Source organism: Ciconia boyciana, chromosome 3 (assembly GCF_034638445.1).
Source record: "Ciconia boyciana chromosome 3, ASM3463844v1, whole genome shotgun sequence".
NCBI lineage: Eukaryota > Metazoa > Chordata > Aves > Ciconiiformes > Ciconiidae > Ciconia > Ciconia boyciana.
Genome location: NC_132936.1, coordinates 24,726,966 through 24,743,781, shown reverse-complemented (window position 1 = coordinate 24,743,781; position 16,816 = coordinate 24,726,966). Strand labels below are relative to the sequence as shown.

At 36.3% G+C, this 16,816-nt stretch overlaps 1 protein-coding gene across 1 annotated transcript in view; it reads left to right on the top strand.

Annotated features, from left to right (window-relative positions):
- Positions 1 to 16,816, top strand: part of CSMD1 (CUB and Sushi multiple domains 1) — a 1,308,402-nt gene that overhangs the window by 1,174,322 nt on the left and 117,264 nt on the right. Inside the window, exons 46-48 of the mRNA XM_072855145.1 lie at positions 151 to 264; positions 10,778 to 10,966; positions 14,752 to 14,898. Of these exons, the coding sequence (XP_072711246.1) occupies positions 151 to 264; positions 10,778 to 10,966; positions 14,752 to 14,898 (450 nt within the window). The remainder of the gene's footprint in view (positions 1 to 150; positions 265 to 10,777; positions 10,967 to 14,751; positions 14,899 to 16,816) is intronic.

Here is a 16,816-nt window from a genome sequence, read left to right as displayed (position 1 = left end):
AAAAAATAGTATCTTATTTTCTTTCCTATGTTTTCACTTGAATTCTAATTAAGCTCAACTATTAATATATTTCATCTTCCACCTGAAATTTATGTATACTTCTGTTTGAGGGGTTTTTTGGGTTTAACTATTTGTCAATAACTTTTTCAGGAGATTTTGCCAAGTACAAGTGCCATCCTGGTTTCACCCTTGTTGGACAAGATACATTAACCTGCAAACTGAACGCACAGTTGCAGTTTGAAGGATCCTCTCCGTTTTGTGAAGGTAAATATATGCTTGCATGGTCTGCATATCATTAGTATGCATCCATTTTTATCTTCCTATACATTAAGCATCAAATTTTTGGGCACTGTATTTTCATTAATGTTTAAAAGAAAAGTTTCCATTTATTTCTTCAATATCTAAGAAGTGCACGTTTTCAAATTGATCTCTCAAATTTTTGCACAGACGTTCAATTCTTTAGAATCCAAAGACAAGTGGCTTTAGCTATTTAACTACACCATTAATGAAACACTAATTTCTAAAATTCATTTATTTAATATTGTTTCATATCAAAGCAAAGATTTCTTTTCATCCCTGAAGAGTTTTAAAAATATGTAGTTAAATTAAGCTTTCAAAATAAAATAAATCCTTCTGTCTGCTTTCACAAATATTGTGATATTTTATGACAAAGTCACAGGAAAAATGTGTTGTAAAATAATATGTGACAAATTCAAATTCATGGACACACTAAAAACCTTTCAACTATTCATACTATGTTTATAATTACAGTATTTCAAACAAGGAATTTAAAAATTTAATATGAATAATGTTTAGGCGTGCATTCATACATAATTTGCTCATCTTCATGGAAAACAAGTATATCTTGGAGATTTGTCCCCAGTCCTCCAAATTATGTTTTTCAACAGATGCCATTGGTTATTTTTTCTTTAGTTTTGTTTAGTTTGTTAAATAGTGGATGGCAAAAAGATTTTGAAATGTTGAAAAAGTGATTGAGAAAGCATCTGTAGAATTTTGTCCTGAAGTACTTCAAAATTTTTGGGAAAAAAAAGTTAACTGATGAGATGCTATCGTTAAAAAGTAATCAGAAGTTCTCATATTCATAACATATTAACTTGGATTAGCATTGATCTATAATATGTAACTATGGATGGAGCGTCTTCCATATCATGAGATAAAAACATCCATATGCACAACAGGTACCACTGGAAGCACAGCAATTATTGTGACACTTCATTAATAGCTGTATGTGTACCTTCCTTTCTGTTACCCTGGTTCTCTGTTTCCATGATTTAAAAATTAATAAAGGATTCATAGTACAAGCTGCATTAGTTTCTTGATGCCATAATATATTTGATGCATCTATAAGTAATTTGTCCATATGACTACCCATGCCTGAGTGAAGTTTTTACTCCTCCCCTTTCTTAACTTGTGCATACAGTAATCTGGGATCTGTCATAGACTGAGAGACAGGGACTCCACGTGCCTGTTTTGGGTAGAAAAGATGAAGTATTCATTTCAGGATCCTCACCATAAAATATGCAAAAGTAATGAGAAAATTGTGTACTTCTGTATATTTCTTGATCAGATAACTCAATACTTATTGATGTTTGATTTTTTTTTTTTCCAATCAGTGTATTTTAATAAGGTGATTGTACTGCAAATCCAGCTTTCAATTTTAAGTTAACAGTATGTCGTGGTTTAACCCCAGCCGGCAACAGCCACCACACAGCCAGTCACTTACTTCCCCCTGGTGGGATAGGGGAGAGAATTGGAGGAGTAAAAGTGAGAAAACTTGTAGGCTGAGATATAGACAGTTTAATAAGTAAAGCAGAAGTCATGCATGCAAGCAAAGCAAAACAAGGAATTTATTCACTACTTCCCATGGGCAGGCAAGTGTTCAGCCATCTCCAGGAAAGCAGGGCTCCATCACGCGTAACAGTTACTTGGGAAAACAAACGCCATCGCTCCGAATGTCCCCCCCTTCCTTCTTCTTCCCCAGCTTTATATGCTGAGCATGACATCATATGGTGTGGGATATCCCTTTGGTCAGTTGGGGTCACCTGTCCCAGCTGTGTCCCCTCCCAACTCCTTGTGCACCCCCAGCCTACCTGCTGGTGGGGTGGGGTGAGCAGCAGAAGAGGCCTTGACTCTGTGTAAGCACTGCTCAGCAGTAACTAAAACATCCCTGTATTATCAACACTGTTTTCAGCACAAATCCAAAACATAGTCCCATACCAGCTATTATGAAGAAAATTAACTCTATCCCAGCCAAAACCAGCACACAGTAATAGCAGTAACTTAACTCTTGACTGTGCCAGTTAGACTGTAAACAAAAAATGAAAGCTTAAACTGAAATTATTAAAAACTTAAACTAAATTAAATTAAACTAAATTATTGTAAAAACTACAGAGATATTAGGAGCTTCTGATAATGATTAGCCATCTGTTAAACACAGGGTAGTAGTTTATTTCTAACAATTCTTCCAGATGCTGTGGAACCTAGTTGCTTTCTCTAATGGTAGCAACACTTGTTTCTTTGCAGTCCTTTGAGGCATTGTAGATGAATACTAGCAGCTCTGTACTTCCCTCACGGACTTTGTAGATTTGTGATTTTCTTCCCTTTCTTGTATTTGTTATTTATTGTTTTTCAAAACTACCCTATATATTAAAGTTACTAGGATTTTACTGTTTTTAAGTTGTTCGTAACTGATTATTAGGAACATCTTTACTGGGCATATTTTTTTCATGAAAAGGATTAAATAACACAGTTCCAGTTGAGTAGTAGATTACCACCTGTTAATGTCTTTCAGTCTTGTATTCTTTTAATATGAATACAGCAGAACTTTGTTATAGAGAGGACATCAAATGAAATAATCTGATAACAAAAAAAAGCCATTGAAGTGATTCAGAGACAGAAGACAATGGAACTGGAGGCATTAATGATTCTGGCTGTTATTTTGGACAGACATAAGAGAGGAGTTTCTTTAGATAACTTGGGATGCAACCGATTTCCTTTCCTCAGACAAGGTGTATCTTTATATAAATTTAATTTTCCTTTCTGGAAAATAGAATTACTTGTTTTTATTCTTATTCCAGCCTCTCCAATACCTCCATGGATTATTACTATGAATATAAATGTTGAATTGAGTTCCTGTTTTGTGATAACACTCTAGCTTATATTTATCAATGTTTCTTCTAGATCATATGAAATAATGGTAGATGATTTAAAAGTTGTGGTTTTAATTACCATCTTTATGGTGTTTACTCCTAGATAAATATATGAAAGTACTCATGTTACACTCTGAAAACCTAAGTGTCTGAAGGGGAGAAATATGTATTTCTGGATCAGACCATAAATGCCATATACCAGACTATATACCTAATGTTCCATCTCTGGCACTGGTCAATAATTATTTTCTAGTGAAGAACAGAAGATCATTGCAAGCATGCAGTTGATTAAGGCCTTCACCCAACTGTAGCTTAGCCACTCCTAAGCTAGCAATGTTCTTTATATTTTTAAACTTGTAGAGCTATTTCTTCCATGGATTTATTCAGTCCCACTTTGAACCCATGTAAATGCTGTAAATGCAAAAGTTTTTTGCAAGAAGTTGCACAATTTATTTATGTAATATGTGAAGATGTTTCTCCATTTCTCTGCTTTGAACTTGACACCTGCTGTTTTCACTTAATGTCCTCTAGTCCTTATGGGGGAAGAAACAGTAACAAGTTGTTCTCTATTCACCATATTTATGGCATGATTCTGTAGACCAGAAGATATTTCGTACCTTTAATCATTCTTGTCATCCTTCTCAATACCTTTTCCAGTTCTACTCTATTTCTTTTGAGGTGATGCAGTATAGAACTGCAGTTATACAATACTATCTGATCCTCACAGACTTGAAAAAAATTGCTACGCTATGTAATTTGCATATTGTATTTCAAAATAATTTTTGGACTGCCTTCTTATATTTCTGCATTATACCCATAGTTTATAATTGTTTACATTGTCCTTATTTGGATCAGCTTCACATTTTTTAAAGATGCCAGAAAACTTTTAATTCTCCTGAGCTGTGCCACTATGTCGTAGTAGGCAAGAAATATATTTATATGATAGAAGGCCAGGTTCTAGAGTACTATATACAAGTCTGATGACATATCTGACAGGCAAGAAAAATCAATCTCAGTGACCACTTCTACATCATTCTGAATGAATGACCTCCAGAGCAGCTGTAATCACACCACACCATACTTTTCTTACAGCTCCGTTTCCCTTCCTGACTGGTCTGTTTGAAGACAGACTTTCTCATAATGCTTGGTACCATGATAAATTGCCAGGAACTGTCTAATGTGCAGAGCCCTAGGCACCCTACAGAACATGCTTTTATTGTGCATGAATTCATGTCTACCAGTGGTTGACCATTTGTGATTAGTGTTTATACACTTGGAGCCTCTGCTCTCATCCTATACTTATATCCTCTTGCTACAAATTTCTTTCCTTTTTTAATTGCTGTTAGGGAAATGTAGAGATGTAAATTAAAGAAAGACGAGCATTGCAACAGCAAGAAATACTCCTGTATTTGTCACAAAAATTGACATACTAGTAAACCAGCTAATGGGCATTCAGTGTAAGGTAGAGATCTCTAATGTGAGTGCTCAAAACACTTAAAATAGAGTGATGGTGTGATAAGATTGTCCTAGTGTGGTGGTGATATTTATGTATAAAAAGAGAAATCAAAGATAGAGACATCAGAAATAGTATTAGAATTAAGTCAAAAAGCTTAGTCAGGCCTTCCCCGAAACAACCAAATCAGATTTCTCCAAAAGCCAGGTTAGGTAATCTGTTTCTCAGAACTAGGATATGACGAGAGTGTTATGCTGTCCTGCAGAATTACTTTTCTCGTGACACTGCCCCACCACACTCAATTACATGGGACTGTGTAACATAAAGATCTTTGTTATTTCCTGTTGTTTTTTTGTAAGCATTGCCTGTATGTATGAATTTATTCAAACTAACAAATAACAGTACTCGGAATTTACATGTGCAACAATATGATTAAAAATGAATGTAAAATAGATTGCTTATGTCCTCTAATATGCCTAAAGCAGTTTTTAAAAAATATTTATTCCTGTTATCATTCCAAACCATTTTACAATAGCTACTTTTAAAATTCATGGGATAAACTTATAAGTAAATGATAATTAAATATTTTCTGAGGCTCAAGTGTCTAATTCTGTGTTTTTCAGCTCAGATTTTCTTGATTGGTAAACTTCACATCAATTCCTAAACTTCTAAATTTGTAGGGAGTTGAACCACCCTGTAACTTAGGTGACAGAAAAGAGTCCAGGAGGTATCAAATATAATACTGAAGAATATAATGTTAATGTGTTAATTGATTGACAAATAAAAGAAACAGTATTAACAGTGGAATATGTATGCCTCAACTGAAGGAATTTGTGTGACTTTGTATTTACGAGTATTCTCTTTTGAAATACCATGCTAAAGGTGATGGCTAACATTACAGAACAAAAGGGTCCAAATTGCAGATTTTTGTTTTCACCTGTTGTGTGTGTGACACCAAGAAAATAGCACTGTGGTGGTTATTTTTATTCAATTGATAAATATTATTAGTGGTATTGGAAAATGGATGTGCCTTTTGTTTTATAGATCAAGGTGAAGCAGTCTCACTGTCTCAGTATCTCAATTTTATGTCTTTAACCATATGAATCTTGTGAAATATTCAGGTAGCTTCCACCCTAAAGATTAAGTAATGTAATCAGCAGCTAAGCTATGCTGGGGGGAAGTTGGTGAGTAACTCATTATGGTGGAGAAAGAGAGCCAGCAAAGGCTGCCAAGATGAATTGGCTGCCAAGGCTGCCAATTTGCCATGTCCAGCCAGCCTCCCAAACTGCAAAGGAGCAATACACTGTCTGCCTTCCCATGTCCCTGAACTACTCCAGAACTGTTCCTCTCATAAGTCCCTGTGGTATCTCTTCTGTCAATGGTGGAGGTTGGAAGGACCTGTTGTCCAATGACTCTTAGCCATAGGAAATGAATCTTGGCCATAGGAAGAGTTAGAGCTATAGCTTGCTGTGTAAGGAGATTTGGCCACTTCTGCTCTAGCACAGGAGAGGTACTGAGCTATTTACAGCTTATAAAGACATAAAGGTTTCATTCTTAATAATGTGCTGAGGGAGGCCTCAAGAGACACTATTTTCGTCTCAGTACCACAGAAGAATGTTCCATATACTTTCACCCTTTGTGTTACTATTTGCATTGATTTCTATTATAGAGATGCATTTTTTCATGTAAACAGTACTTCTTACTTTTTGAAATAGTTCTATTAGTAAATGTTTGAAGTCCACTAAGTGAATACAATAGAATATATGGAGGAAAGAATTCCTACAGCAATCCTGCATTGATCTGTTTCTTATGCTGCGTACATGTGATGATTTCTTCAAGGAAATTCTCTGACCTTTAAGCTGTTGATTTTTAATATTCACCCACCAAAGAAATGTTCTTAATTACAAAGCAACATCATACTTTTCCTCAATTACAAGAGAAGGGCATGAGGAAACATCTGCAAAAGACACATTTTCCCCTGTGGTAAATAAATTAATTTCAGGTCCCTTCTTAAGAATCAGATGCAAGGAATGAGGAAGCTAGCAGAAGTCTTTCTCTGTTATTGGTAACTTTTACCTGCTTTTGAAAAAATATTTTGTTGTTATTTTTTCATACGTAGCAAACAAGCTCTCTCTTTGTTTTTTTTCCTGCTTATCTTTTTGTTTCTGATGTCCTTTACAAGAAAAAATAGATGATCTAAGAGCAAAGCAGGTGAAAGAAAAAGGCAGAAGAAATAATTTCTTTGAGTTTTTTATCTTCTTTTTCTCCCTCCAATTTCCTAGTCCTGTCTCTTTTTGCAGACCATTCTTACAGTGGCCGATTCTCATCTGGAGCATTTTCAGAGGTTTCTGAGATGCTCACAGTCAAGGTGTCTGTGATTTCTTGTGTGTGATTGTCTTTCTTCCTTTTCTATGACATTTCTTTTTCCCAAAGGCAACTAGCAATTTTCACTTCTCTGGATTGGTGACTTTCCTCTGTTTTTTCGCTGCATTTCTTTCCCTGTCTCCATTTCTTTCATATGCTTGCAGCGAGCTTCTTGAGTTAGTGAAGAGTATCTCAACACTTTATGACAATGTTCTGTGGATCACTGTAAACTGATCTCAGGTTTTTCAAACTGTAATTTTGAATCTTATTCTTACTTGAAAATCTTCCATCCCAGATTTCAAAAACTTCATATACTGCAGTAAGTAAACAGAAGTTCATGCAACCTGTTCTTAAGAAGTTACTTCTAGTGCTTCTCTTTGGAAACGATACCTGTGAGAATTTAGCTGAAAGAGCACCCATATAAAGGGCTGTGATAATAACCTTTTAGATTAACCCAACTGTAATCTTTTCTGGAATAATGTATCATCACACTTTTCATTTTATGAGATCACCTGGCTTTAGTTTTGTCTGGACTGTATCTGTGTAACATCCAGATTTTGTTTGCAGGCCCCAAATCTGAATGACCAGTAAATAATTCGTTTCATGAGTCATTTGACCAATGGTCATTTCCTTAACTCCCTAAGATGCTGAGGAAAAGCAGGCAATAAAAGACAGTTGTATCCTTACCATCTCTGCTGTTAGTTTTTAGATATGGCATACTTACTAAAAACCACTCCAGAGGTACTTGCTACAGTCCCGTATGTTCCTTCCAAATGTCCTGTGCTTTGCTACCACTTTTTTGTCATGTTTAGTTGATCATAGCCATTTCTTAAAGCATAGTTTATCCAGAGGAGTGATAGTTTTCCAGTGGTGAAAAGAATCACTGTGTCTCGCTCTGAAAGCTCTGACAGCATTACTGATTTCTCCAGGATACTTGTAATTTACTACTTTGAAGACCAGCTCTTAATCCACAAGTTGCTCTAGTAGAGTTTAACATTATAACAAACATTCTGATGAAGCTGATACTGGACCAGTAAGAGCCATCTTCTTTTCTTAAAAATAGTCTTGTGGCATAAGCAAATGATATTACGGGGTAAAGCAGGTTGTGGAACTGTGTTATGTCAGCTACTCTTCATAACTGATGAGCACTTATACTGCATGTCTGACAGGAAATACCATGCAGCTAGCCAAACTTCTGTTCAGGAATAAGTCTCATGTATTTAACTAAGGGAAAATGGTTGTCATTATTTATCTGACAATATGTTTCTACCCAATGTTGTTCTATGATTTGCTGTTTTACTTGTACTTGCTGCAGATTCATGAATCAGAGCACTTGTTGACTGTATTTTCTTAAGTTACTCTTCTCTTATTCTGAAGAATATAGGAAGTCAGAGTGTTTCATTTTAAGATAATGAGAAAGAGAAGCTACTGTCATTAAATACATGCAACGCTGTATTCTTAGACAGAAGCTCATGTGAAATTTCTGGGTGTAATTTGGCTACAGGTGTTTCTATCTCAAGAGACAATCCCTGAATTAAAATTGTCAAAAGGATTCTTACTACTTTATATACCATTACCCCATAGGCTTTCCCTCTCTTAAGGATGTCTTCTATGAAAAATGGCTTTACCTCTTAGAGATACTGTCTGCTACAGCCAGTGCTATCAAATGATAGCAGGAAGGGACACATGCCAAGGAAAAATTATTTGCTTGCCATTTTTTCCCCAGCCCACACCTTGTTCTCCCTGCTTGACGGTATATTCTCACTTGCATATTACATCCCTCCTTTTCACAGGCTGGCATTTTTCTCTCTGACTGAAGAATTTTTTTAGCTGAACAAGATGAGAAGGAGGAGAGGAAGAGAGGGTTTCAAAAATCTAATATTTCTTCTTGCATTTGCTGACATGATAGTGCTACATATTCTTCAGTCTATTAGAGCAGACGGAAAAATAAAAGATTATGACAAAAATGAGTAATAAGTAGTTTTTACTTTTTCACACTTTCCCCCCATCTTATATCCCTAAATAATCAGAGTGGCTTTTAGATAAGTGATTTATAAATTATGCTGTAGTATAAAAAAAACCACAAATGAAGAAAAATCACCCTGAATTTTGTGCTTGAAGGCTCAACCTATGAGTCAGATTTAGGGAAGTCTTGGAACAGTCAGAAAAGAACTGTTTTGATTTTTTTTTTCCCCTAAACTTTGGTGCCATTAAGAAATTGGTAGTCCTCAGAAAATGAGTTTGTAAGTTAAGTCTGAAACTCATATCTTTCTTACTTAATGTATCATTATTTAAAATATTCTAAAAAATCTGGGACAGTGAATGGAATGTTGTATTGTCCAACTCAGGCACGTACACTTTCTCTTACCTTCCACATGCAAGTCTGGAAAACTGTATCTAGGTTAGAGAAAGGACAGGAATAAGCCACCTTCTCAAAGGTAAAGGTCTATGCACTATGTAGGAAAGCTATGATTAATTTATATGTGAATTAATTGATAAAATTCCTATTTTGTTTGTATTGTTGCTTTTAGTGGAGGGTTCAGATTTGTCCCCAGTGTATGGAACAGAAAGTGAAGACTAGACATCTTTTATAAAATATAATTTCCTTCTCTACCAGTATGCTTAATTTCTCTGAGAGGACAAGGAAAGATAAAGTCCTGACACTGTTTTCCAAAAGTTTACAGCAAAATTCTTCTTGGCTACAACTGAACCTGAATTTCACCTCCAAGTTTGTAAAAGGCCAACTAAGGGAAATGGTCCAGTTTTTAATGTTTATTTCTGATAGTTATGTGTGTTTTTTCCCCTGTAACATATTTTCTGCTCTGATCATTTTTCCTCTGTTGTTATGTTTTTTGCCTTTCCTATAACCTTTAATTTATGCAAGTACTTGGATACTGTGCCAAACAGTTTCCAGGAATGCATTTCTGTCAAGATATACTTGTGAATCTTGCACAAACCCCATTGTTAATATGCACATATATTATGAAACTGTGGACAAAACATATCAGACTTCAACAGCAAACAGACACAAAAAAATCAGTCCTGCATGCGAGGCAAAATGTTAATGAAAAACTGTGACCAACAAAAGAATTTCTTAATCAAAACCAGTACTTAGGATATAAAATTTACAGCATTTTAGTATAATATACTCCTCGTCATATGCAGAGATCATAAATGCCTATGAATACCAGGTGAAAGTGTTAGTAAAATGTTATGAGTTCAGAGTTTAAGTAAGAGGGGAAGTGATTGCTGCAAAGGTCTTACTTCGATGACCTGGAGTATTCTGTATCCAAAATAAACCCTTTGTCTGCGCAAAACTTGTATGATTTCGAATGATCTGGTGTGCCTAGAAGCTCCAATATGTTTTCAACAGACTTCATTTTTTAAAGGTGGGTGGGTTTTTTAAGAAGTCAGATAGAAGACAGCTAGTAGGTTTCCAAATAAAAAGTTTTACCACGACTTTTACCTCAACTGTGTGAATGATCACACCAGCATAGGTGAATCCTTTGACTGTAAACCTTTTGGGCTGTGACATATTTCTGGATGAATGTTTTACTATAATTAGTATCCTATTTCATAAATGCAAGGTTTATAAAGGTAGTCCTGTTTCTGTTTGTGCTAAAGGTAACTTTATTGTTCCTTCCATCTAGGATACAATTTTAACATGTTTCCATTTGGAAACTGAACCTGAAGCATACATATCTCTGAAAAATAATGCTATTTTTTCATGGAAAGGAAACATTTTATTTCATTGCTATTCTTGTTGTTCTTCTTGTTGTGTCCTTTTTAGCACAATGTCCGGCAAATGAAATCCGTACAGAATCATCAGGAGTGATCCTCAGTCCAGGTTACCCAGGCACCTATCCCAACTCTCAGACCTGTTCTTGGACTATAAAGGTTGAGCCAGGTTATAACATCTCCATCTTTGTAGAAATGTTTCAAAGTGAAAAGCAGTTTGATGAGCTGGAGGTATTTGATGGTAAGAGATTTAAATTCTATCTAACCACAAAATAAAAAATATCGGGTCAAATGGGGCTTGATTTCCAATTGTTGGTTTCATAATGCATTGATACATCTGAAACTGAAATGATAGTCCAGTATTTTTATTAGTTTTGCTTTAAGTCTAAATCTGTTAGCAAATGAAAGTGTTTATAGATGTATTCAAGACAAATAAGCTTTTAAATTTTCTTAGGCATTGTTAGAAGAGGAGCAGTAGCAGGTGCAGCATTGCTATGAAAGTCATACAGGTTTCTGTTTCCTGGGAAATGTATGGAGGTGTCTGAAAAGAGAAGTTAACATGCTGTTTTGTAATGGACCATTTCTGGTGAGGAAATATTTTGGGGGTATAATTCCATTTGTCCAATTTAATGAAATGATCTGAGGCAAAATACTTAAATTTGAGTCTGAATACCCAGTCTACTTTCTCCATAGCATAGCAGAACCAGTGCTGTACCTTGTTTGAATATACCCCTGTTAAAGAATTTGACCATCTGTTTTGGGACAAAAAGTACAGAAATGACAAAAGCTCAATTTCTAGACCGTTGCTCATAGCAGCAACCTCTCAACGGGCCCTATTTAATTAACAAGCTATTCTTATTTTCTGCTGAATTCTGAGCTTATTATCACTTGTTCTGTTCTCATTGATTGATGAGAATAACTAGTCCCTGATTGTTCTTTAATATATTTTTACTCATTTGGAGACCATTATCATATCTTCCCTCATTAACCAAGAATATATGATAACTAGGATAGAACTGATTAATATTCACTATGGGAGTTTCATAACAGGAAAAAAATTAAGAGGTCATATGTTTTGAGGTATCTTTCTCTAAATATTTTTCTTAAGTAGTAGATTTTTAATGTCTAAAATTATTAAAATATTTTCAATTTTTGATAACAGCATTCTGAAAAAAACACAATATTTTTCATTCTTTTTAAAATGTCAGTTCATTAGCTTTTTTTTTTCTTTATAATGTGTGTGTTGGTCCTTGTCAGGTTAGTGGAGAAAACAGTCCTTTCCTCCACTCTATTTTCTGTTTAACATCAAGACAATATGTAGTGTGCCTGGAACTTTGCTAGTGGTCTGATCACTTTGTTTGTTTTCTTTTGAAAAATTCTGTTGAAACTGCTTAGTGTCCCTAATGAAGATTTTTGTTTTCTTTCTTATACATTTAAATTTAATGAAACCAGATTATCAATAATAGATCTGAGAGAAGAATTATCATAGTTACTACATTTTTAAGCATTGTCGTTTCATGACATGAAATCACATTCTTATAAATTCATCTCTAGTGCAGCTCTACTGAAGTCATTTTTTTCTACCACCTACCAGCAAACTTAAATGAGAAAGATAATGGCATATTTATAACCTCTCAATACAGTGCCATGTAGAGATTCCTGAGCTAGCTCTCAACAAGTTGATATTTAAATATGGCACATTGCAGTGCCTTGCAGAGATACTCGCTTGTGTCCCTGTGGCCACATTAGCAAAGTGCTTTGCTAGGCTAATTAGTTCTACATCTCAGCATGATGAGTTTGTTGGGGCAGAAGGCAATGCTGATGTGGCTATACTGTTTCCAGTGATGGATATAACTCAGACTAGCTCATTCAGAGCTAGCTTAGGTATTTCTCTATATTACTGCTTTTTGCAATAAATATATATCATAGCCTGGGACCTTGTGTAGTCCAAAACAGCATACCTTCATTTAAGGTAGTAGAACTGCATGGGTCTATCTACACCAGGTAAAGATATGTCACAAAACTTTACGCAGAAACTATATAAAGATTGGCAAGATAACTTTTAGAGAAATAGTATTTGTTAAGGCACAGGTCTCTGGTTACTTAAAAGGCAGCTTCGGAATGCAAACCAAAATAGTGACTACACCTAACTGACCACATTTTAAATCATGGTGCTTCAGCAGCTGGGTGATGATCAGTATAAGCTTCCAGTCAATAAGGCTACCCTGGTCAGCTGGGAGCAATAATCCCATTAGCCATTTCCACTTATCGGTCAGACCCTTAGGAAATCCCATCTATATTTTAAACCAGATAAGCCATAAATGTACCATGAATATAATCATTAAAGGCCTTTTAACTTGAAAACACTGTGTTCAGGCTACTTATACTGAACAGCATTCATGTAATACAGCAAATATTCTTTGATTATTTTTTTCTCCCTGAAATAAAACAACAAATTTCTGTCATTGAAATTAGATGGCAATATGAACTTTTACCTAATATTCAGGAAAGCATCATATGACACATCAGCACATCAGAAGTTGAGTGTTTATTTCCTTATATAGACAAACTGTAAAATAATTTAAAAAAAAAAATCAAACTCGAGAAGTCATGCTGCTGACTTTCCTGAACATCAGCTGAAGATCTGCCTGCTAGGTAAGGCACAGAAAGTGAAACTCAACTTCAGGAAAAACAAAGCAAACTAAAATTGCATGCTTATTTGTTCTTATTTTGTATATGCATTTATTATTTACAGTTTATTTAGTAATACTTAGTTGTAGTGTTGTCATTATGGTGACTGAATTACAGTTCCTAAGGACTGGGAGGTTGTCTTAATCTTTATGGTTTGCTGTGGCTTTTATAGCCTCCCTTTTGTAACTGCAATGTCCTGATCAGAAAATATATTTATTTTTTATTGGACTGAAGGGGGAGAAGGCTGACGACAATTGTATTCAATTTGTAGGTGTCCTTTGAATCAGTTTTATTTTTGTGTTTTCATGCAACATAAGAAGAGCTGATCAGGCTGCAGCTGTTCAAACTCAGCAAAAATGAATGAAGCAGCCTCTTTATTTGAAATAGCTGCTGTGGCCAAGATAATGTTGGTTGAACGTGGCTTTCCTAAAACTGAAAAACATGGAGCAAAAAGCATATGAAAGGGAGGAGTTCAGCTGGAGAAAACGTAGCCTTCATATGGAGGAGGAAGATGCCATTTTGTGTTTTAGAAAGCTTTCAGTAGGAAATTGGTTTGATACATAGTTTATTTTTTTTCTCTTGCATCTATGTTGTTTTATTATATAGTTAGCCTCCAAATCATTATTTGTGTTTCTAGGGTTTTGTTGGATTTTATTGTGATAAAGATATTGGTGTAGTGCCAGGACATATTTTTTCAGCATCCTGTATTTACCATAAGTGTATATTTTTTTACACTAAAATGATACTATAATAAAACCACTATCTTTTAACAGAACAGAGTCCTAATGAAGTATGTATTATAAATTCATAACATTTGTACATACGTGTATCCCACAGTGAAACTGTAATGGTCTTATATGTGCGAGGGCATTTTTTAGCTGTGTTCACTATGTAATATGGTGGTGTTTAAAATTATACTAGCTGCACAATGTGAAGGAATGTAGATTTGCTGCCACTCACTAACTGAAAAAGAGTTTAAACAAATGTTAGATATAAAAGGACAAGGAGCAGAAACATAACCTCATTCAAAGTAATTCTTCCAAATAGAAATTTTAAAAAATCAACTAATTTTTCAGTGTTTATGGCAAAAACACTCATTGTTTTGTGTTTCAGTTTGTTTGTACCAAGATTTTTTATTGTGCTCTCTAGTGAAAACCTAAAACTGGATGGATAGTTTAAATAGAGATCTGCTAATTATTTCACTGGCAACATGTGTCATGTTGTTTCCTAATCTTTCCTTGTATATTCACATTCACAGCTGAGTTAAATATGGAAAGGATTACTTAAACTAGTAGTACTTTAAAACGTCAATCGTTTCTTTATTCATCTCTGAAGGTTCTTCTGGGCAAAGCCCTCTACTGGTTGCTTTAAGTGGAAATCATACTGGACAACTAAACTTTACAAGCAAAATGAATCTGCTATATCTTCGCTGGTCAACTGATCATGCAACCAGCAAGAAAGGATTCAAGATCCGTTACTCAGGTAACTATTAGTGATTTCTATTAAATTATACTTTGTGATTACAGATAGTTTGTGGCTCTGAGACTGGTATCACTGGCAAAATTTTGCGCTTTTGGTTGTGGGTTGGTCTACACGATACCAGGCCTGTTGGCAACAGATGGGGTGCACCTGTCTCAAAGGTGGAAAAGGATCTTTGTGCAGGAGTTAGCAGGGCTCATTGAAAGAGCTTTAAACTAGATTTGAAGGGGGAAAGAGATAAAATCAGGCTCCGTAGAGATAAGTCCGGGGGCTGCATGCCAATGTTTGAGGGACGGTGTGCTAGCGAGGTCCTTCAGTCTGTTCCACGATGTGCTGAGTACACTGGAGCACATTTGAAATGCCTTTATACTAATGTGCGCAGCATGAGGCATAAGCAAGAGGAGCTCAAAGCTTTGGCCCAGTCCCAGAGCTATGACATCATTGGCATAAGCGAAACCTGGTGGGATGAGTCCTGTGGCTGAGGTGCTGTGATGGATGGTTATAGGCTCTTCAGGAGGGATAGGCAGGGCAGGTGAGGCAGGGGGGTGGTGCTGTATGTAAGGGAGGGGTTGGATTGTATGGCGCTGACAGTTGGTGATTACACTGTTGACAGCCTCTGGGTAAGGATGAAGGGGAAAGCAAATAAAGCGGATGTTGTTGTGGGAGTCTACTATCGGCCACCCAGGCAGGACGATAAAACCGATGAATTATTCTACAAGGAATTAAGGGATATCTCTAGATCAACTGCCCTTGTCCTTATGGGTGATTTTAACTTCCCAGACATCAACTGGGAATATCATACAGTGGACACAAACAGGTCCAGGAAATTTCTGAAGCATGTTGAAGAAGCCTGTTGAAGATAACTTCTTGGTGCAGGTACTAAGGGAGCTGACTAGGAAAGGTACCCTCCTAGATTTGTTGTTTGTAAACAGAGAGGGACTCGTGGGTGAAGTGGTGATTGGTGGCTGTCTTAGTCACTGTGACCACAAAGTAGTTGAGTTTCAAATCATTGGTGATAGGAGAAAAACTGCCAGCAAAACTTCAACCTTGGATATGGGGAGAGCAGACTTTGGGCTGCTGAACTTCAACCTTGGATATGGGGAGAGCAGACTTTGGGAGCTAGTTAGTAAGGTCCCATGGAAATCTGCTTTTGAAGGTATTGAGGTCTGTGAATGCTGGTCACTTTTTAAGAGCCATCTCTTAAGAGTGCAGGAGCAGGCAATGCCAAAGTGTCAGAAGTCAAGCAAGCAGTGCAGAAGGCTAGCTCAGCTAAGCAGGGATCTTCTTCTAGAACTTAAAAAGAAAAGGAAAGTGTATGGACGTTGGAAGCAAGGACAGGTGACACAGGAGGACTACAGAGATGCTGTTCACCATTGTATGGAGAAAATTTGTGCGGCCAAAGCTCGATTAGAGTTCAAGCTGGCCACAACTGTGAAGGACAACAAAAAGGACTTTTTAAAATATGTTAACAGCAAAAGGGGGATCAGAGATAACATTGGTCCATTGCTTCATGAGGTCAGTTACTTCACAAATAGGGACGTAGACAAAGCGGAGACATTTAATACCTTCTTTGCCTCTGTCTTCAACACGGATGATGGGCCCTGGGACCTCTGGACCCCTGTGTTGGAAGACCATGACTGGGGAGATGATAAACTCCCAGCCAACCCTGAACTTGTTCGAGACTTGCTGTTCCAGCTGGATGCGCATAAATCTATGGAACCTGGTGGGATTCATCCCAGGGTACTGAAAGAGCTGGCCGATGTCATCGTGGGACCTCTTTTTCAATGGTCTTGGGAGTCTGGAGAGGTCCCAGTCAACTGGAAGCTGGCAAATATTGTCCCAATTTTCAAGAAGGGAAAGAAGGAAGACCCTGGTAATTACAGGCCTGACAGTCTCACTTCAGTGCCTGGTAGAATTATGG